The 22,908-nt window shown below is 49.6% G+C and overlaps 1 protein-coding gene across 1 annotated transcript; it reads left to right on the forward strand.

Moving 5' to 3' along the window:
* Positions 1-12,074: 12,074 nt before the first annotated feature.
* LOC137347486 (S-antigen protein-like) lies at positions 12,075-18,985 on the forward strand. The gene is made up of 5 exons (XM_068011931.1): positions 12,075-12,130; positions 13,170-13,517; positions 14,469-14,948; positions 16,212-16,859; positions 18,862-18,985. The coding sequence occupies exons 1-5, from the start codon at positions 12,075-12,077 to the stop codon at positions 18,983-18,985; spliced, it is 1,656 nt and encodes a 551-aa protein (XP_067868032.1).
* The last annotated feature ends 3,923 nt before the right edge of the window (positions 18,986-22,908 follow it).

Raw genomic sequence — 22,908 nt, forward strand, 5'->3', positions numbered from 1 at the left:
CACATCTCCGTGTGAGGAACAGTTTAAGTGGAAATTATGGTTTTGCGTATTTGAGCAAACAGAGTAAGACAGCAATGCAGAACTCCCCCATGGCGGCTTGGGGAAGGATGGGACTCAGATGCAGGACTATTGGGCACATTGAAAAAAGGAAAAACACATTGAGTTTTAAACACAATAATGATGAGAATGGAATTTAAAACCATGAGTGCCATATGTAATGGATTCATGATCTGCCAAGTTAACCTCTCGGCCACATCGTCCCGGGCACCAGACTCAGAAAGTTCTCTTATTTCCTTCATTCTCATTACAAAGCCCAGGACTCACAGGACACACAGCAAGAAAGCTCACTTTCAATTACCAGTCATCAATGCCAGAATCTAAACTTCGTTAGCGTGGTGATGTGGATTTATGTTCCAGTCTTTAGAAGGTTCCAATCCAATGCTGTCATAATTTGCGTTATATTATCAGAAAAGCTGCTAAGATGAAAAGATCAAAATAAAAACAGAAGCTGTTGGAAATATTCAGCAGCTCAGGCAGCTTTTGTGGAGAGATACTCTTCACCAAAAAGATCTTTCTCTACCAATCATTGCTGTAATCTGTGTAAGACTAACAGCTGAGTTAGTTGTGCTGTGACTGTATATTGTGAATACTCTGTTGTGGTCACAGCAAAACCAATTCAAACTGAATCAAGGCAGAGCTTTCTTTATGTCTTAAACCAGCTGCTGCACCTGCTAATGGAGCACAGCAAATAAGCAAACTTTACTCCATGAAAATGTATTTCTTCATGATGGAGAAAATCTATTGACTGCTTTTACATTGTCACACTTACACAGGCCTGTGCTTCACACTCCAACAATCAAACCCACATCTTCTCTCATAGAAACATAGAAAATAGGAGCAGGAGTAGGCCATTCAGCCCTTCGAGCCTGCTCTGCCATTCATTATGATCATGGCTGATCATCCAACTCAGTAACCTGTTCCCTCTTTCCCCCCATACCCTTTGATCCCTTTCGCCCCAAGAGCTATATCTAACTCCTTCTTGAAAACATACAATGTTTTGGCCTCAACTGCTTTCTGTGGTAGCGAATTCCACAGGCTCACAACTCTCTGGGTGAAGAGATTTCTCCTCATCTCAGTCCCAAAAGGTTTACCCCATATCCTTAGACTATAACCCCCTGGTTCTGGACTCCCCCACCATTAGGAACATCATTCCTGCATCTACCCTAAGTCCTGTTAGAATTTTATTGGTTTCTATGAGATCCCCCCTCACTCTTCTGAACTCCAGCGAATATAATCCTAACCAACTCAATCTCTCCTCATACGTCAGTCCCACTATCCCAGGAATCAGTCTGGTAAACCTTTGCTGCACTCCCTCTATAGCAAGAACATCCTTCCTCAGATAAGGAGACCAAAACTGCACACAATATTCCAGGTGTGGCCTCACCAAGGCCCTGTATAATTGCAGCAAGACATCCCTGCTCCTGTACTCGAATCCTGTCGCCATGAAGGCCAATATACCATTTGCCTTTTTTACCGCCTGTTGTACCTGCATGCTTACCTTCAGCGACTGGTGTACGAGAACACCCAGGTCTCGCTGCATATTCTCCCCTCTCTCAGTTTATAGCCATTCAGATAATAATCTGCCTTCCTGTTTTTGCTACCAAAGTGGATAACCTCACATTTATCCACATTTATCGCATTTATCTCAGATTATTCCTCCCACTATTAATACTGACTTGCTTCCATTTCATTTTACTACGGCTTAGCTGACTGTATAGCATTCACTTCCATGTTCTTAAAGCCTTTAACATTGCTCGGCTATCACCGCTGTTTCTAGGTTGCACATGTTCCATTCGCACCAATGTTCATTTGGACCTTGAGCTCAGTCCATACATTTAGGTCTGAGTGACCGCTTGGCAGACATGCACTACAAAAGCAGGGCTGGTCTTTGGAAGGATAGCAGTGGGTTCTTGTATTTCTTTGTGGAATCTTCTGAGACAAGGGATGTGAACTGAGGAACTGGGTTTTGCTTTCATGGCAGTTGGTGCTTTTCTCTCAGCAGTTGATGTGCGTGAGCAGCGGGTAGCTCTGCATAGCTGTGAATGACAATTTTCACAACCTGGAGGCTTCTCTCTGTTTTCCCAAATCAGCAAATTGCTGATTGTGTCCCAGAGGTGATGAGAGTGTAAGATGTGATCTCTGTGTAGTATCGATCAAAGTGGACAAAGCAAGTATCTGCTGATTGAAAGCTGGTTTTCTTGCTGATTGCCCTCTGAGTCTGGACTTTGCATTGAAAGTTGGAAACGAAAGGGCTCACTCAGATAACTTAGCAACAGTGGAGGAGTCCAGAGCTGGTGGTGAGGCAGAGCTGGGTCTCACCAGCGTAGAGGTGAAAACTAATGCTTTGCTTCAACATAATATCGCTGAGGGGCAGCATGGAGGTGAGAAAGTGAAGGGAACCAAGGAGGGATCACTGGGGGACACCAGAGGTAACTGTGCAGAAGCAAGAAGAGAAACCATTGCAAGGGATACTCTGGTTACGATTGGCTAGATAAGGATGGATCCAGGAAATAGCAGTCCCACCCAGCTGGTTGATGGTGGAGAGGTGTTGGAGGGTGATGGTGTGGCCACCAATGCCAAAGGCTGCAGACAGGTCAAGAAGGATGAAAAGGGTTAGTTTACCTTTGTCACAGTCACATAGGATGTCATTTGTGAACTTGATAAGAGCTGTTTCAGTACTGTGGTGGGGCAGAATCCTGATTGAAGGAATTTAAACATGGAGCCCCAGGAAAGAAGGGATTGGGGAGGCAACAACACGTTCAAGGGCTATGGCTTGGAAAGCAAGGTTGGTGATAGGGCGGTAGCTTGCCAGGACAGTGGGGTCAAGGGTTATTGTTTTGAGGAGAGGGGTGATGCTGGCAGATTTAAAGGAGAGAGGGACAACATCTGTCGAGAGAGAACTGTGAACAAGATCAGCCAACATGGGAACCAGGAGGGGAAGCTGGATGGTCAGGATTTTAGTGGGAATAGGGTCCAGGAAGCGGGAGGTGGAGCTCATGGATAAGTTGAGCTTGGAGACAGTATATAGGATCATAGAATCATAGAACGATTGCAGCTCAGAAGGAGGCCATTCGCCCCTTGTGTCTGTGCCATCTTTCTGTAAGAGCTACTCAGCTAGTCCCACTCCCTTGTCTTTTCCCCGTAGCCCTACAATTATTCTCCAGTTAATTAATCAATTCCCTTTTTAAAGCCAGGATTGAATCTGCCTCCACACACTCTCAGGCAATGCATTCCCGATGCTATACGCTCACTGCATAAATAAGTTTTTCCTCATGTCACCTCTGGTTCTTTTGCCAATTACCTTAATTTGGCATCTGCTGGTTCTTGATCCTTCCACCAATGGGAGCAGTCTCTCCCTATTTACTCAGTCCAGACCTCTCATTATTTTGAACACCTCTATCAAATCTCCTCTCAAACCTCACTAAAGAGAACAGCCTCAGCTTTGCCAATCTATCTACATAACTGATGTCTCCCATTCCAGGACCATTCTCATAAATCTTTACTGCACTCGTTCCAATATCTTTACATTCTTCCTAAAGTGTGGCTGCCAGTCTCTTCTTATACTCTCTCTTTGCTTCTCCTATTTCTTTCTTCTCTTCCACTCTGAACCTTCTATATTCAGCCTGGTTTCCAATTGTGTTATCCACCTGACATCTGTCATAAGCACACTTTTTCTGCTTCATCTTATTGTCTAACTCTTTCGTTATCCATGGAGCTCTGGCTTTGTTTGTCCTACATTGCCCCCTCAATGAAATGTACCTCACCTGTACCTGAACCATCTCCTCTTTAAAGGCAGCCCATTGAAAAGTGTGAGATAATGCATTTTGGGAGGACTAACAAGGCAAGGAAATATACAATGGATGGTAGGACCCTAGGAAGTACAGAGGGTCAGAAGGACCTTGGGTATACTTGTCCATATATCACTGAAGGCAGCAGCACAGGTAGATAAGGTGGTTAGGAAGGCATATGGGATACATAGTGGCGCAGTGGTTAGCACCGCAGCCTCACAGCTCCAGGGACCCGGGTTCGATTCCGGGTACTGCCTGTGTGGAGTTTGCAAGTTCTCCCTGTGTCTGCGTGGGTTTTCTCCGGGTGCTCCGGTTTCCTCCCACAAGCCAAAAGACTTGCAGGTTGATAGGTAAATTGGCCATTATAAATTGTCACTAGTATAGTTAGATGGTAGGGAAATATAGGAACAGGTGGGGATGTTTGGTAGGAATATGGGATTAGTGTAGGATTAGTATAAATGGGTGGTTGATGTTCGGCACAGACTCGGTGGGCCGAAGGGCCTGTTTCAGTGTTGTATCTCTAAAACTTCCTTTATTAGCCGAGGCATAGAATGTAAGAGCAGGGAGGTTATGATGGAGCTGTATAAAACGCTAGTTAGGCCACAGCTGGAGTACTGTGTACAGTTCTGATCACCACACTATAGGAAGGATGTGATTGCATTGGAGAGGGTGCAGAGGAGATTCACCAGGATGTTGCCTGGGCTGGAGCATTTCAGCTATGAAGAGAGACTGAAAAGGCTAGGGTTGTTTTCCTTAGAGCAGAGAAGGCTGAGGGGGGACATGACTGAGGTATACGAAATTATGAGGGGCATTGATAGGTTAGATAGGAAGAAACTTTTTCCCTTAGCAGAGGTGTCAAGAACCAGGAGGCATAGATTTAGGGTAAGGGGCAGGAGGTTTAGGGGGGATTTGAGGAAGCGTTTTATCACCCAGAGGGTGGTTGGAATCTGGAACACACTGCCTGAAGAGGCGGTGGAGGCAGGAACCCTCACAACATTTAAGAAGTATTTAGATGCGCACTTGAAACACCATAACATACAAGGCTACGGGCCAAGTGCAGGAATATGGGATTAGAATAGTTGGCTGGCACAGACACGATGAGCCGAAGGGCCTGTTTCTGTGCTGTATAACTCTATGACTCTATTGTTCCATTACAGTTTTGCCTACCAGTCTTTGATTCCAGTTTACCTGGGCCAGATCCGTTCTCACCCCATTGAAGTTGGCCCTCCCCCAGTTAAGTATTTTTACTGCGGATTACTCCTTGTCCTTTTCCACAGCCAACCTAAACCTTAGGATACTATGATCACTTCCCCCTAAATGTTCCTCGACTGACACCTGATCCACTTGACCCACCCTGATTCCCCAGAACCTGATCCAGCAATGCTTTTTTACATTTTACTGCAAACAAAATTTTCCCGATACAGTTCGAGGGGTTTCCCATGGATCCAGCCCCTCCGTTCAGCTTGGTGGGGGGACCTTACACAGTGGTCTTTCCCCATTGAGCCTTTGCTGCGGCTGCCCCAAGCTTTAGTGCGTCCCTCAGCACATAGTCTTGGACCTTGGAATGTGCCAGTCTGCAACATTCGGTCGTGGACAACTCTTTGCGCTGGAAGACCAGCAAGTTTTGGGCAGACCAAAGGGCGTCTTTCACAGAATTGATAGTCCTCCAGCGGCAGTTGATGTTTGTCTTGGTGTGTGTCCCTGGGAACAGCCCGTAGAGCACAGACTCCTATGTTGTAGAGCAATGCCTCCAGCCTCATTGAGCCAGAAGCATAATGATGTGGAAAATTCTCCTGAATACACTTCATAGCCTCTTGTGCCTCCCTGCCCTTTACACTTGTTACGACTGAAGTTGGAGGAATGCACTGTCTTTCTCTAGTTCCACTATTCCACTGGTCACAACATATATTTAAATGTTTTACCCAGTTATCGATACAGCCAATTATAAACTTTATCTATAGTAGTTTCAGAATAAAAATGCGCCAACCAGGACTCTTTAATAAAGAAAATAATTATTGAATTACTATAAAACAAGACTTATTCAATAGAGATGCAAAGCTTATTAACACACAGTTTGAAATGTGAAAGTATAAATATTTACCCTTTTAAAATAACCTAACACACATACATGCGCGCGCGCACACAGACATACAGAAAAAAATAAAGAAAACTAAACAACTGGCTCTGCAAAGATCAACTTTAAAAAATACTTTGGCCAAGTTATTGTCAATTCTTGAAGAAAAAGGATAAGATATGGAATGTTCCAGATCACCTTTGGTCTGGCATCTGGGTACACGTAGATGGATGTCACTGGGATCTTTCTAGGGCAGTTCTGTTCAGGAGATATCGAGTAGTCTTGCAGGCTTTTCGGAGAATTACTGCATCAGTGGTTTCAGCTATCACACTGGATTCTCAGAAGACTTTTCAAAACATGTGGAAAAGGATGAGTTGGGTGTCTTCTCTCTTAGCAGGTTACACACCAACTGAGGATTCAAACAGTCCAAGCCCAAATCAGAAAAGCTAAAACTCCTGGCAACCATAAACTTAGACATGTGACTTCTCTGTAAAAATTCCAATAGCCAGCAAGGCTCCTTATACTAATTTAGTATTTCATTGTCTCTTCCAGTAAGTGTTTTTAAAATAAAAATCCAAAGTGTCCTTCCTGTAACCCTTTAAAAAAAAAACAGGCATCTTCTCAGTCCTTCAATTGAAGCAATTTTCACAATCTTTTAAATACAAGTCCTCAAAAATATTAATAATGGAAGAACCTTCATGACACCTTCACCATTGGAGGAATGAAATGCCATTTTAAATGTGTTTCAATACAAAGTGTGGATAAGAAAACAAAATATAAAAACACATATTTACACAATCATTCTCATTCACTCTTTACCTGTAACTAATACAGTTATGCCCTGTACCATCTTTCTACTCAGATAACTCAAAGTTAAATTCTAGACAAAGCAACAGCAATTATATTGTTTTTCCCTGCAATGTGGATAATCTTTAAGTGATAGGCCTGCAATAGTAAACTCCATCAAAATAGTCTGGCATTCTGGTTTTTGAATTTTTCCACAAAAGCCTAGGTGATTATGATCAGTATATACCAGTGACTCCCTGTAGCCACAGTGGGCATGTACTTCAAAATGTTTAAGAGCTAGTAGTAAGCCCAGGGTTTCTTTTCCACAGTAGGGTATCTCTTTTGGTGTCAATTTAGCTTTTTGGAAAAGTATCCCACCAGCCTTTCAATGCCCGATTCATCATCTTGTAACAGGACTGCACCCTCCCCCAGGTCACTAGCATCAATTGCTACCTTGAAGGGATTAGTGAAATTTGGGGCAGCCAACACTGGTTCATTGATTAAAATTGCTTTTAACCTTTCAAAAGATGCTTGGCACGCCCCTGACCACACTATATTGGCTTTCATTTGTAGCATACCCATTAAGTGGAGCAGCTACAGTGCTGAAATTTGGTACAAACTTATGGTAGAAACCACACATACCCAAAATCCTCATGATTTCTCGTTTAGTCTTAGGGGCAGGAAACTCTATCAATGCTTGTACTTTTGCTGTTTTTGGCAACACTTCGCCCTACTATATACTCTAGGTACCCATGCTTTTGCAAATTCACTTTTGGCAAGCTTCTAGTTGTTCTAAGTGATCCTTCCAAGTGTCACTGTATACCAGCACATCATCATGGTAAATCACACAGTTAGGAACACTGTCTACCACTTGGCTCATTAGTCTCTGAAAAGTTGCTGGGACATTTTTTTAGCCCGAATGACATCACTCAGCATTGGAAAAGACTGTCTGGTGTGACAGAGGCTGATATTTCTTTAGCTCGGGGTGTTAAAGGAAACTGCTTGTATCCCTTTAATAAATCTATTTTGGTAAGAAATGTGGCACTGTTAACTCTGTCAATACAGTCTTCCAAGCAAGGAATTGGGTAGGAGTCTGCCTTTGTTACTGCTTTAACATTTCTGTAGTCTATGTAAAATCCAGTTGAACCATCAGGCTTCGGCATTAACATGACTGACGAACTCCAGCTGCTTTGACTGCATTCAATTAGGTGATTTTCCAATGTGTATTGGATTTCTGCTTTCACCTGGGTCTGTTTCTCTGGACCTAAGCAATAAGGATGCTGTTTTATAGGAGAGGATTCTCCTACATCCACATCATGTGTGGCTATGGTTGTACATCCTGGTTTGACTCTACAGACTCCTTTAAATGCTGTGAATAGCCTTGTTAGGTCTCCTCGTTGTTCTGCATCTAAATATGAAAGCATAGTTTCAAATCTCCCTAACAATTCAATGTTAGCTAACCAGATAGTAGAAGGTTCAATCCCAGTTAAAGACCTCAGCATACCACCCACAGACACAAGGGGCTTTAGAACGCTACCATCAGACCCTCAAAATGATGATCAGGACATAGTGTCATGAATATCCGCAAGATTGGATCAAAGGGCTGGAATTGCTTTTGTTTGCCACTAGGGATTCACTTAATGAGTCTACAGGTTTTAGTCCTTTTGAATTAGTTAATGGACATGTGGTAAGAGGTCCTCTAAGACTAATCATTTGTTTAAAGATTATTCATAACTGCCTGAAAAACTTTAGACAAAAAATTGGAACTCTGATACAACTGGATCTCAATTGGTAATCCATAATGAGTGAAGAGTTGGGTCAAGTTCTCTACCACTACCTTAGCAGAAATTTCAAGGGAATGGCCTCTGGGAACCAAGTAGCTTTATCCATAATAGTGAGTATGTATTGGTGTTACGCTTTTGATTTTGGTAAGGGTTCCACACAGTCCACCAACACCCTACTAAATGGTTTCCCAAGAACTGGTATGGGAATGAGAGGTGCTGGTTTTATAGCAGGTTGTTGTTTTCCCACAATCTGGCATGTATGGCACATTTTACAAAACTGCACCACGTCCTTGTGTAGACCTGGTCAGTAAAAGTGTTGCCTTATATGTGCTTGGGTCTTCCAGATCCCTACATGTACCGCCTTAGAAATTTCATGGGCTATCCTTAATATTTCCTGGCGAGCCTTGGGCGGTACCACTATCTGCTACAACCATCCATTCTTCATCAGCAGGTCTGTGAGGAGGTCTCCACTTCCTCATCAGAATCCCATTTTTGGGACTCCTTCTGCCTCAGCTTCAGTTTGAGCCAATTGTGCCACTTTACTTAACTCTAGATCGGCTTACTGAGCCTTGCTCAGAGAAGACTTGCTGAACATTTCGTTCGGATTATCCAAATCCCCAAAGAAAGTTTCAGATAACCAAACGTTGGTCTGTGGTACCAATTTGACCTCCGACGATGGAACTTATTTAGCCATTACTCGGGTCACTACACATGAAGGAAAAGTTCCTGGAACCTTTTCCTGCAACTGCTCTGTCTCCTTGACTTCACTTGGTATTTCTGTGTCTACTGGAGAAGTTACTACCTTCGCTCCAGCCAAATTATTCACCAGAAGTAGGCCAATTCCGTCTACAGGCACACTATGGGCAACTCCTACAGTTACTGTTTCAGACATTAGGTCAAACTCCAGGTACACCCAATACAAAGGTACAGGTAAATACTCCCCGCCAATGCCGTTCACTAAAACCTTGGCATTCATTGTGCTCTCTGGTGGAAAAGTCATGCCGTTCTCCAGCAAAAAAGTTTGGGTGGCTCCCGTATCCCTCAGTATAACAATACAATTACCTGCCTCACTTGAGGAATAAGCAGTTACTTTTCCTTTTGACAAGAATTCCCTATAGTTTTCAGGTGTCTTTTTCATGTCCCCCACACTCACAGTGGTGTATAAACTTGGCCTCACAGCTGCAGTCAGAGCTACAGCTTGATCTATCATACTCTCAAGGCCCCTTTCTTTACATTGGCCTTGTGTACTCCAATAAGTCCCATGGGTTTACTCTGTACTTTCCAGCAGTCCACACAAAGGTGTCCCACCTTGTGGCAATGGAAATACTTAGTCATCCGAACTTCACTCGAACATATGAACATATGAATTAGGAGCAGGAGTAGGCCACTCGGCCCCTCGAGCCTGCTCCACCATTCAATAAGTTCTTGGCTGAACTGATTACTCTACATTTCTACCTATGCCCGATAACCTTCCACCCCCTTGCTTATCAAGAATCTATCTACCTCTGCCTTAAAAATATTCAAAGACTCTGCTTCCACCACCTTTCGAGGAAGAGAATTCCTTGGATAGTGAGGAGAGAGGAGGTAAATGGGCAGGTATTACACCTCCTGCGATTGCAGGGGAAGGTGCCGTGGGAAGGGGATGAGATGGTGGGGGTAATGGAGGAGTGGACCAGGGTGTCGCGGAGGGAACAATCCCTTCGGAATGCTGACAGGGGAAGGGAGGGAAAGATGCGTTTGGTAGTGGCATCACATTGGATGTAAGCCAAGGCCCCAAACACTCCTTTCAGGTGAAGCAGCGATTTACTTGTACTTCTTTCAATATAGTATACTGTCTTCGCTGCTCACAATGTGGTCTCCTCTAAATTGGGGAGACCAAATGCAGACTGGATGACTGCTTTGCGGAACACCTCTGCTCAGTCCGAAAGCATAACCCCGAGCTTCCGGTTGCTGACCATTTCAACACCCCCACTGCCCCTGCCCTGCTCTCATTACAACTGTACAGGGTGTTAGTGAGTCCACACCTGGAGTACTGTGTACAGTTTTGGTCCCCGTATTTAAGGAAGGATATACTAGCAATGGAGGCAGTTCAGAAAAGGTTCACTAGGCTGATTCCTGGGATAAAGGGGCTGTCTTATCAAGAACGGCTAAACAGGTTAGGCCTTTATTCATTGGAGTTTAGAAGAATGAGAGGTGATCTTATAGAAACATATAAGATTTTAAGGGGGCTTGACAGGGTAGATGTTGAGAAGATGTTTCCATTAGTGGGGGAATCTCGAACTAGGGGATATAATTACAGAATAAGGGGTCACACATTTAAAACTGAGATACAAAGGAATTTCTTCTCTCAGAGGGTGGTGAATCTCTGGAATCTCTCTCTACCTCAGAGAGTTGTGGAGGCTAGGTCACTAAATGTATTTAAGGAGGAGGTAGATAGATTTATGAAATCTCGGGGAGTTGAGGGTTATGCGGAGCAGGCCTGAAAGAGGAGTTCAGGCCTGAGACAGATCAGCCATGATCTTATTGAATGGCGGGGCAGGCTTGAGGGGCTGAATGGCCTACTCCTGCTCCTATTTCTTATGTTCTCATGCTCAGATCTCTGTCCTGGGATTGCTGCAGTGTTCCAACGAACATCAACGCAAGCTCGTGGAACAGCATCTCATTTACCGATTAGGCACGCTACAGCCTGCCGGACTGAACATTGAGTTCAATAATTTCAGAGCATGATCACCCCCCCCCCCCCCACCCCTCCCTTTTTATGCTTAGTTATTTTTTCTTTTTATTTCTTTTTTCTTTCTTTTTATTTGGTGATTTTATTTTAGTTTTTTTAGTTTGGTTAGTTTGTTTCTACTGTGCCTACCCACTGTTTCTGGCTTTAAAAAATTTTTGTTTCAATGTTTGTGTTTGGAGTGCTTTGTGCTTTACAGTCAATTCACACCCACTCTGTACTAACGCTTTGTCTTTCACCACACCATAAACATACCGTTATCCTTTGTTCCATGACCTTCTGGTCAGTTATTCTCTGTGACCTTGTCCTATCAATACCTTCTCTTTTGTTATCTCTTGCCCCAACCACGCTTTACTTGCTTCAAACTTTTTACATTTCTACCCTTTGCCAGTTCTGAAGAAGGGTCACTGACCTGAATCGTTAACTCTGCTTCTCTCTCCACAGATGCTGCCAGGTCTGCTGAGTATTTCCAGCATTTCTTGTTTTTATTTCAGATTCTCAGCATCTGCAGTATTTTGCTTTTATTTTAGCCATGTCTCTGTAATGGCTATCAGGTCGTACTTATTTATTTCTATTTGCGCTCTCAGTTCATCTGTTTTGTTTCGAATGCTACATGCATTCAGATACAGAGCCTTTACTTGTGTCCTTTTATTATTTTTGTAACCTCTAGCCTTATCTGTTGATTTACTCTGAGATTTGTACGCTCTGTCCCTTTCTGTCACAGACTGTTCATCATTTCCCATATTAATACCTTTCACTCTTGCCTTTTCTCTACTCCTTGATTTAACATATCTTCCCAAATTTGATACCTTCCCCCCACTATTCAGTTTAAAACCTTTTCCACTTCCCTAGTTATGCGGCTCGCTAGAACACCAGCCCCAGCTCAGTTCAGGTGTAGGCCGTCCCATTGGTACAGCCACCACTTTCCCCAGTACTGGTGCCTGTGCCCCATGAACCGGAACCCACTTCTATCACACCAGTCTTTGAGCCCCACATTAATTTCGCTAATCTGATTTGCCCTATGCCAATTTGCACGTGGCTCAGGTAATAATCTGACTATGCAGAATCTCTTTCCTTGTCCTGCCTATGTCGTTGGTACCTTAATGGACCATGATGACTGGATCCTCCCCCTCCCAGTGTAAGTTCCTCTCCAGCCATGAGCAGATGTTCTGAACCCTGGCACCGGGCAGGCAACACAGCCGTCTGGACTCTTGCTCTTTGCTGCAGAGAACAGTGTCAATCCCCCTAACTATACTGTCCCCCCCTCCCACTACATTCCTTTTTTCTCCCTCCATTTGAATGGTTTCCTGTACCATGGTCCATGGTCAGGTTATTCAACCACCCTGCAGTCCCCACTTTCATCCAAACAAGCTGAAAGAATCTCAAACCTGTTGGACAATCGCAAAGGCTGAGGCTCCTGCACTCCTGCCCTCTGGGACCCCTTACCTGCCTCAGCTGCAGCCACACACTCCTGTCCCTGACCACTGACCAAATCAGAAGACCCTATCCTAAAGGATGTGAACACTTCCTGGTACAAAATGTCCAGGTAACTTTCCCCCTCCCTGATGTGTCACAGTGTCTGCAGCTCGGACTCCAGTTCAATGACTCTGAGTCGAAGATCTTCAAGCCCCAAACACTTTCTGCAGACGTGTTTGCCCTGGATCACACTGGCATCCAGGAGCTCCCTCATGCTGCAGCCGTGTCACATCACCTGTCCTGCCATCCTTAATGTGTTTCAATTAACTACTTAATTATTTTATTCAATTATTTATTTTCTTTTTCTTTTTTAAATAATTTTATTCAGCTTACCACTAGTTCCATTGCTATTTTAAACGTTAGGATTAGAATGGACCTTAATCACCTACCAGATACTCACCAAACAGCTGGCTTCTTCCCCAACGAATCACCTACCTGTTTGCCTGTGATGTCACACTTCATTTCCTTTGAAGGGCTCATTCCACTGAACTGGATAGGATAGAGGATAGACTCGAGGATAGACTCGAGGATAGACTCGAGGATAGGCTCGAGGATAGACTCGAGGATAGGCTCGAGGATAGGCTCGAGGATAGACTCGAGGATAGGCTCGAGGATAGACTCGAGGATAGACTCGAGGATAGGCTCGAGGATAGACTCGAGGATGGGCTCGAGGATGGACTCGAGGATGGACTCGAGGATAGGCTCGAGGACAGGCTCGAGGATGGGCTCGAGGATAGACTCGAGGATAGACTCGAGGATAGGCTCGAGGATAGACTCGAGGATAGGCTCGAGGATAGGCTCGAGGATAGACTCGAGGATAGGCTCGAGGATGGGCTCGAGGATGGGCTCGAGGATGGACTCGAGGATAGGCTCGAGGATAGGCTCGAGGATGGGCTCGAGGATGGGCTCGAGGATGGACTCGAGGATAGGCTCGAGGATGGGCTCGAGGATGGGCTCGAGGATGGGCTCGAGGATAGGCTCGAGGATAGGCTCGAGGATGGGCTCGAGGATGGACTCGAGGATAGGCTCGAGGATGGGCTCGAGGATGGGCTCGAGGATAGGCTCGAGGATGGGCTCGAGGATGGACTCGAGGATAGGCTCGAGGATGGACTCGAGGATGGGCTCGAGGATGGGCTCGAGGATGGGCTCGAGGATGGACTCGAGGATAGGCACGAGGATGGGCTCGAGGATGGGCTCGAGGATGGACTCGAGGATAGGCTCGAGGATGGGCTCGAGGATGGACTCGAGGATAGGCTCGAGGATAGGCTCGAGGATGGGCTCGAGGATGGGCTCGAGGATGAACTCGAGGATAGGCTCGAGGATAGGCTCGAGGATGGGCTCGAGGATGGGCTCGAGGATGGGCTCGAGGATGGACTCGAGGATAGGCTCGAGGATAGGCACGAGGATAGGCTCGAGGATGGGCTCGAGGATGGACTCGAGGATAGGCTCGAGGATGGGCTCGAGGATGGACTCGAGGATAGGCTCGAGGATAGGCTCGAGGATGGGCTCGAGGATGGGCTCGAGGATGAACTCGAGGATAGGCTCGAGGATAGGCTCGAGGATGGGCTCGAGGATGGACGAGGATGGACTCGAGGATGGGCTCGAGGATGGGCTCGAGGATAGGCTCGAGGATAGGCTCGAGGATGGACTCGAGGATAGGCTCGAGGATAGGCTCGAGGATGGGCTCGAGGATAGGCTCGAGGATAGGCTCGAGGATGGGCTCGAGGATAGGCTCGAGGATGGACTCAAGGATGGGCTCGAGGATGGGATAGGATAGAGGATAGACTCGAGGATAGGCCCGAGGATGGGCTCGAGGATAGGCTCGAGGATGGGCTCGAGGATGGACTCAAGGATGGGCTCGAGGATGGGCTCGAGGATGGACTAGAAGATGGGCTCGAGGATAGGCTCGAGGATGGACTAAAAGATGGGCTCGAGGATAGGCTCGAGGATAGGCTCGAGGATGGACTAGAAGATGGGCTCGAGGATAGGCTCGAGGATGGACTAAAAGATGGGCTCGAGGATGGGCTCGAGGATGGGCTAGAGGATAGGCTCGAGGATAGGCTCGAGGATAGGCTCGAGGATGGACTAAAAGATGGGCTCGAGGATAGGCTCGAGGATGGACTAAAAGATGGGCTCGAGGATAGGCTCGAGGATGGACTAAAAGATGGGCTCGAGGATAGGCACGAGGATGGGCTCGAGGATAGACTCGAGGATAGGCTCGAGGATAGGCTCGAGGATGGGCTCAAGGATGGGCTCGAGGATGGACTAGAAGATGGGCTCGAGGATAGGCTCGAGGATAGGCTCGAGGATAGACTCGAGGATAGGCTCGAGGATAGGCTCGAGGATGGGCTCGAGGATGGGCTCGAGGATGGACTCGAGGATAGGCTCGAGGATGGGCTCGAGGATGGGCTCGAGGATGGGCTCGAGGATAGGCTCGAGGATAGGCTCGAGGATGGGCTCGAGGATGGGCTCGAGGATGGACTCGAGGATAGGCTCGAGGATAGGCTCGAGGATGGGCTCGAGGATGGGCTCGAGGATGGACTCGAGGATAGGCTCGAGGATGGGCTCGAGGATGGGCTCGAGGATGGGCTCGAGGATAGGCTCGAGGATAGGCTCGAGGATGGGCTCGAGGATGGACTCGAGGATAGGCTCGAGGATGGGCTCGAGGATGGGCTCGAGGATGGACTCGAGGATAGGCTCGAGGATAGGCTCGAGGATGGACTCGAGGATGGGCTCGAGGATGGGCTCGAGGATGGGCTCGAGGATGGACTCGAGGATAGGCACGAGGATAGGCTCGAGGATGGGCTCGAGGATGGACTCGAGGATAGGCTCGAGGATGGGCTCGAGGATGGACTCGAGGATAGGCTCGAGGATAGGCTCGAGGATGGGCTCGAGGATGGGCTCGAGGATGAACTCGAGGATAGGCTCGAGGATAGGCTCGAGGATGGGCTCGAGGATGGGCTCGAGGATGGGCTCGAGGATGGACTCGAGGATAGGCTCGAGGATAGGCACGAGGATAGGCTCGAGGATGGGCTCGAGGATGGACTCGAGGATAGGCTCGAGGATGGGCTCGAGGATGGACTCGAGGATAGGCTCGAGGATAGGCTCGAGGATGGACTCGAGGATGGGCTCGAGGATGAACTCGAGGATAGGCTCGAGGATAGGCTCGAGGATGGGCTCGAGGATGGACGAGGATGGACTCGAGGATGGGCTCGAGGATGGGCTCGAGGATAGGCTCGAGGATAGGCTCGAGGATGGACTCGAGGATAGGCTCGAGGATAGGCTCGAGGATGGGCTCGAGGATAGGCTCGAGGATAGGCTCGAGGATGGGCTCGAGGATAGGCTCGAGGATGGACTCAAGGATGGGCTCGAGGATGGGATAGGATAGAGGATAGACTCGAGGATAGGCTCGAGGATGGGCTCGAGGATAGGCTCGAGGATGGGCTCGAGGATGGACTCAAGGATGGGCTCGAGGATGGGCTCGAGGATGGACTAGAAGATGGGCTCGAGGATAGGCTCGAGGATGGACTAAAAGATGGGCTCGAGGATAGGCTCGAGGATAGGCTCGAGGATGGACTAGAAGATGGGCTCGAGGATAGGCTCGAGGATGGACTAAAAGATGGGCTCGAGGATGGGCTCGAGGATGGGCTAGAGGATAGGCTCGAGGATAGGCTCGAGGATAGGCTCGAGGATGGACTAAAAGATGGGCTCGAGGATAGGCTCGAGGATGGACTAAAAGATGGGCTCGAGGATAGGCTCGAGGATGGACTAAAAGATGGGCTCGAGGATAGGCACGAGGATGGGCTCAAGGATGGGCTCGAGGATAGGCTCGAGGATAGGCTCGAGGATGGGCTCAAGGATGGGCTCGAGGATGGACTAGAAGATGGGCTCGAGGATAGGCTCGAGGATAGGCTCGAGGATAGGCTCGAGGATGGACTAAAAGATGGGCTCGAGGATAGGCTCGAGGATGGACTAAAAGATGGGCTCGAGGATAGGCTCGAGGATGGACTAAAAGATGGGCTCGAGGATAGGCTCGAGGATAGGCTCGAGGATGGGCTCAAGGATGGGCTCGAGGATGGACTAGAAGATGGGCTCGAGGATGGGCTCGAGGATAGGCTCGAGGATAGGCTAGAGGATAGGCTCGAGGATGGGCTCAAGGATGGGCTCGAGGATGGACTAGAAGATGGGCTCGAGGATAGGCTCGAGGATAGGCTCGAGGATAGGCTCGAGGATGGGCTCAAGGATGGGCTCGAGGATGGACGAGAAGATGGGCTCGAGGATGGGCTCGAGGATAGGCTCGAGGATAGGCTAGAGGATAGGCTCGAGGATAGGCTCGAGGATGGGCTCGAGGATAGGCTCGAGGATAGGCTCGAGGATAGGCTAGAGGATAGGCTCGAGGATAGGCTCGAGGATGGGCTCGAGGATGGGCTCGAGGGTGGACTAGAAGATGGGCTCCAGGATAGGCTCGAGGATAGGCTAGAGGATAGGCTCGAGGATAGGCTAGAGGATAGGCTCGAGGATAGGCTCGAGGATGGGCTCGAGGATGGGCTCGAGGATAGGCTCGAGGGTGGACTAGAAGATGGGCTCCAGGATAGGCTCGAGGATAGGCTCGAGGATGGGCTCGAGGATGGGCTCGAGGATAGGCTAGAGGATAGGCTCGAGGATAGGCTCGAGGATAGGCTAGAGGATAGGCTCGAGGATAGGCTCGAGGATGGGCTCGAGGATAGGCTCGAGGGTGGACTAGAAGATGGGCTCCAGGATAGGCTCGAGGATAGGCTCGAGGATAGGCTCGAGGATAGGCTAGAGGATAGGCTCGAGGATAGGCTAGAGGATAGGCTCGAGGATAGGCTAGAGGATAGGCTTGAGGATGGGCTCGAGGATAGGCTCGAGGATAGGCTAGAGGATAGGCTCGAGGATAGGCTCGAGGATGGGCTCGAGGATAGGCTAGAGGATAGGCTCGAGGATAGGCTAGAGGATAGGCTCGAGGATGGGCTCGAGGATAGGCTCGAGGATAGGCTCGAGGATAGGCTAGAGGATAGGCTCGAGGATAGGCTCGAGGATGGGCTCAAGGATGGGCTCGTGGATGGACTAGAAGATGGGCTCGAGGATGGGCTCGAGGATAGGCTAGAGGATAGGCTCGAGGATGGGCTCGAGGATGGGCTCGAGGATAGGCTCGAGGATAGGCTAGAGGATAGGCTCGAGGATAGGCTCGAGGATAGGCTAGAGGATAGGCTCGAGGATAGGCTCGAGGATAGGCTCGAGGATAGGCTCGAGGATGGGCTCGAGGGTGGACTAGAAGATGGGCTCCAGGATAGGCTCGAGGATAGGCTCGAGGATAGGCTAGAGGATAGGCTCGAGGATAGGCTCGAGGATAGGCTAGAGGATAGGCTCGAGGATAGGCTCGAGGATAGGCTAGAGGATAGGCTCGAGGATGGGATAGGATAGAGGATAGACTCGAGGATAGGCTCGAGGATAGGCTCGAGGATGGGCTCGAGGATGGACTAGAAGATGGGCTCGAGGATAGGCTCGAGGATAGGCTAGAGGATAGGCTAGAGGATAGGCTCAAGGATAGGCTCGAGGATGGGCTCGAGGATGGACTCAAGGATGGGCTAGAGGATGGGATAGGATCGAGGATAGGCTCGAGGATGGGCTCGAGGATGGACTCAAGGGTGGGCTAGAGGATGGGATAGGATAGAGGATAGGCTCGAGGATAGGCTCGAGGATAGGCTCGAGGATGGGCTCGAGGATGGACTCAAGGATGGGCTCGAGGATGGGATAGGATAGAGGATAGGCTCGAGGATAGGCTCGAGGATGGGCTCGAGGATGGACTCAAGGATGGGCTCGAGGATGGGATAGGATAGAGGATAGGCTCGAGGATAGGCTCGAGGATGGGCTCGAGGATAGGCTCGAGGATGGGCTCGAGGATAGGCTCGAGGATGGACTCAAGGATGGGCTAGAGGATGGGATAGGATAGAGGATAGACTCGAGGATAGGCTCAAGGATAGGCTCGAGGATGGGCTCGAGGATGGACTAGAAGATGGGCTAGAGGATAAGGATAGGCTAGCCTCTCCCAGCACTCCGCGCTCTTTCTGAAGTGAAGCCTCTCCCCATTCTCCATCCTCTTTCTGGTGAAGCCTCACTCCATTCTCCATCCTCTTTCTGAAGTGAAGCCTCTCCCCGCACTCTGTGCTTTCCTCCCGTGGTGTCCGCAGGCTCCCCCACCATGGGCCAGCCCAACTCCTCTGCAGTTCCCAAAGCTGCAGGGCCATCTCTGCACCCTCCATCCTGAGGGACAGAGAGTTCCCACCCAGGCCTTTCAGCCCTCATGGTGCTGGTGGCAGGGGGAGCCTGAGAACCTACACCAGGAGATGGGTCCCACAACTCATGGCCCTCTTCAGAGGAGGGGTGTCTCCTCCTCTTATTGTGGGAGGGGTGCGGAGGTTCAGAGACCTCTATCATCTCTGCTCCTCCCTCCATGCCCTCCTGGCCAGATTTCTTGAGCCCGAGCTCAGCCATGGGGCAGGTGGATTCCCTGGATCAGCTGTCATAGGGCCGAGCACAGGCCCAGGACTTTTTTCTGTATCCAGAGGGCGTGCCTTCAGGTGTTTCAACTTGTGCCATGCCTTCCTTCCACACGGACAGGTCTCCTCCTCCTCACCGGAGGCTGTGAAAACCACGGCCTCCGGAATCGCCTGAGCAGTGTTGTTGCAGGTGTAGGGGGAGTAGGGGGAGGTGCAGCGGCACCACCCTGGGCTGCCGAGGAGGTTGCGGCAGCTCTTACGAACATGCCCCACCTCTTTACAGGCATGGCACCGCGCCCCGTCCGAGGTCAAGAAAACACAATCGGCCGACCCCTGGTACTCAGCACTAAATTGGCTCTCTGTGATCTCCTCCCGCATCAGCTGCATAAATAACTGGCGGCTGAAGGAGTAGACATGCCGGAGGTTTGCTCTCCCGAAGACTGAGGGGGACTGGGGTGATCCCTGACCTCACCTCCCCCAGATGGGGCAGGTGGGGGAGGCGGTGCTCAGCATGAATGAAGGGTGGGACGTTGGCAGGAAAGTGCCACCCACTGTGAGCCCCTTCCTCAGGGCCAGAGACACCGCACGCTCAGTCTTCAGGAAAAACACTGCCTTCCCGTACATCTTCGAGGCTGCCACAATGGCCGAGGGAGTAACAACCTCGGTCCATTGCCTTTACACAAGCCTCAATAGACATGTTGGAGTGGGGATAGCTCTTTACCCAATGGCTGGAAGTGATAAGCTTGAATGGTGTTGGGGCCACATGGGCAGTGCACAGGCTGCAGCCGCAAGGGTATTAGAGGGCCCTGTCACTGGCACAGATGGACTCGCAACGGGTCAAGAACTAAAGCCCACCACAATTGTAGGCCTACAGATTTCAAATAAAGCAAGAAAATAAATAAATATATATAATAGGTTAGGGGAGAGGCAGAGGATGTACTGAAGAGGAAAAGGGAAGCTGGGAGTGATGACTTGCTTCACCAAGGTGGTATAACAGACAACAGTTTCATCAAACAGTCTTTCACAAGCTCTTCTGGTTGGGGAGGTGTCTTCACCTGGGTCAGCCGAAATCTGCCCAGGCACTGTCTTCTGTTTTCTTCTTAGCCAGGCAGCTTTGGCTGACACAGGCTGGGCAATTGGGGTGGGGAGGGAGCTTCCTTGTATGTTTAAAGCAACTGCACAGCTCCCTACAGAATTGTACAGCCCCCACCCCTTGTTCTTCCAGCCTCTCCCAACAGTCCAAGTCAAATTCAATTCTAGTGCTCGACACCCACCTCGAAACACAGCCTAATATTTGAAAAATCTTTTCCTCCTCTGTAGCAAAAGTTGTTCAAAATGTTGCAGCTCTCTCCTCAGCTCTCCCTCTCCAGCAGCCCCTCCAACAACTGACTGCAGCACTGTCAGCTGCACCTTGTGGATGCACTCAGCACTCAGAGGTCCCAATCAGGCAGCAGCCAACCTTGTTTTTTCTTATATACCTGGGGCCCCTTTTATTTTGCTTGAGGGGGCCTTTATTTCCCAGGCCCCTGTTATATACATTTTAAATAAATAACTTTATTAAAAACAGATAAATAAAACAAAACTCAAATTAAAATGCCATTCTCGGCATCGATGATACACTCCAGCCCCTGCGGTACCCACCGGTCGCGGAAGGCCTCAAGCGTACCGGCGGACACCGCACGCTCCTTCTCCAGGGATACCCGGGCATGACCATAACCTTGGAAGAGGGGCAGGTAATCAGGGCGGACGGACCCCCCGTTGACCCGCAGCCTGGACCTGTGAATTGCCATCTTGGCCAGGCCCAGGAGCAGTGCGACGAGGAGATCCTCCTCCCGACCCACTCACCTCTGCACTGACTGCCCAAAGATCAGGAGCGTGGGGCTGAAGTGCAACCAAAATTTGAGGAGCAGCCCCTTCAAATACTTGAATCAGGGCTGCAACCTCGCACATTCCATATATACATGGAACAAGGACTCGTCCAGGCCACAGAAATTACAGGCGGCCTGGGAATCCGTGAACCGACTTAATGGTTTATTGCACGGGATTGCCCTGTGCAGTACCGGGGTTTCCCCTTGCCACCGGATGGCAACACGGACTGCCACAGTGTGTCCGGGCAGCTGATGAGGGCGAGGAAGTGGAGTGTGTGCAGGAGCAGCCCGTACAGGAAACCCCTCTGCGCCATGTGAAATGGCACAGAGGACATTTCCGAGAGGCGGCTCAGGTTGTGCGGGGACCTCATCCCGAGGAGGGTTTTGGGGCCTGGGTCCGATGAGCAGTTCCAGCCAAGCGGGAGCCAGCTCGGCCGGGAGCGCTATGCACTCCTGAGCCCCCTCGTCACCCACAGTGAGGGGCGTCATGGGGCTTCAGCTACTCCTCTGACCGTCGGTCCATCCCTGGAACTGGCCGCCCAGCCAGGCAAGGTGCTCTCCTCTGGCAGTGGGGGAGCTCCCTGACTGGAGGCGACCATGTTCCAGACTCTGAATAGATCCCGGTAAAAGACAGGCAACTTCCTCAGAGAGGCGCGGCTAACGTTCTCCACGGGTAGCTGCATGTCGTCTTGAAGGTAGTGCCCCTGGCGGAAAAAATACGTCAACAGCGCACACCATCTGGGAGGACGCTTGACATACAGGTATCGCTGCAGGGTCCGAAGGCGGAGAGTCGCAGCCTGTGTGGGGACACACACCAGTGACTGGCCGCCCTCCTCGATCGGGAGACTCAGGACCGTGGCAGAGACCCAGTGTTTCTTCTTGACCCAGAAGAAATCGACGAGCTTCTTCTGAATCTTGGTGGCAAATGCAGGGGGCGGGGCCAAAGTGACCAATCGGTACCGCAGCATCGAGGCCACCAGTTGATTTTTGACCAGCATTTGGCCACTGTAGGAAAGCACTCGGAGCAGTCCTGTCCAACGCCTCAGCCGAGTGGTGACTTTCATCTCCAACTCCTGCGAATTTGTCGGCCAGGCTTCCTCAGCGGGGCTAAGGTGGACTCCCAGATAGAGGAGGTGCTTGGTGCTCCATGCAAAGGGTGCTAACTCCTCCGGCAGGGAATCTAACCACCACCGACCCACCAGGAGTCCGGAACATTTCTCCCAATTGATCCTTGCGGAGGACGCAGCAGAAAAGGTCTGCTGGCACTCACGCATCCTCCACAAGTTAATGGGATCTGTGACCGCGAGGAGCACGTCATCGGCGTAAGCCGAGAGGATGACCCGCATGCCCGGCCTGCGCAGAGCCAAACCCATCAACCTCCGCGGTATAAAGGCCACCTTATAAAAAAAAACAGGGTTAGATACAGAGTAAAGCTCCCTCTACACTATCCCATCAAACACTCCCAAAAAAAACCCATCAACCTCCTGCGAAGCAGGCACAGGAATGGCTCCACGCAAATGGTATATAATTGATCGTAAATGGGGCATCCTTGACGCACTCCTCTCCCAAAGCGATGGGGCACTGTCAAGGACCCGTTAACTTTACCCAGACACTCTGCGGTGGTGTACAAAAGTCGGACGCGGGTCACAAAATGAGGCCCAAGTCCGAACAAGTGCAGAGTCCCAAAAAGATGTTTGTGATCCACCCTGTCGAACGCCTTCTCCCGATCGAGGGAGAGAAAGGCGACCGACAGACCAGTCCCCTGGGAAAGATGGACCAGGTCCCAGACCAGGTGGATGTTGTCCTGGATGGACCATCCCGGG

This window comes from Heterodontus francisci, chromosome 32 (genome assembly GCF_036365525.1).
Source record: "Heterodontus francisci isolate sHetFra1 chromosome 32, sHetFra1.hap1, whole genome shotgun sequence".
Taxonomy (NCBI): Eukaryota; Metazoa; Chordata; class Chondrichthyes; order Heterodontiformes; family Heterodontidae; genus Heterodontus; species Heterodontus francisci.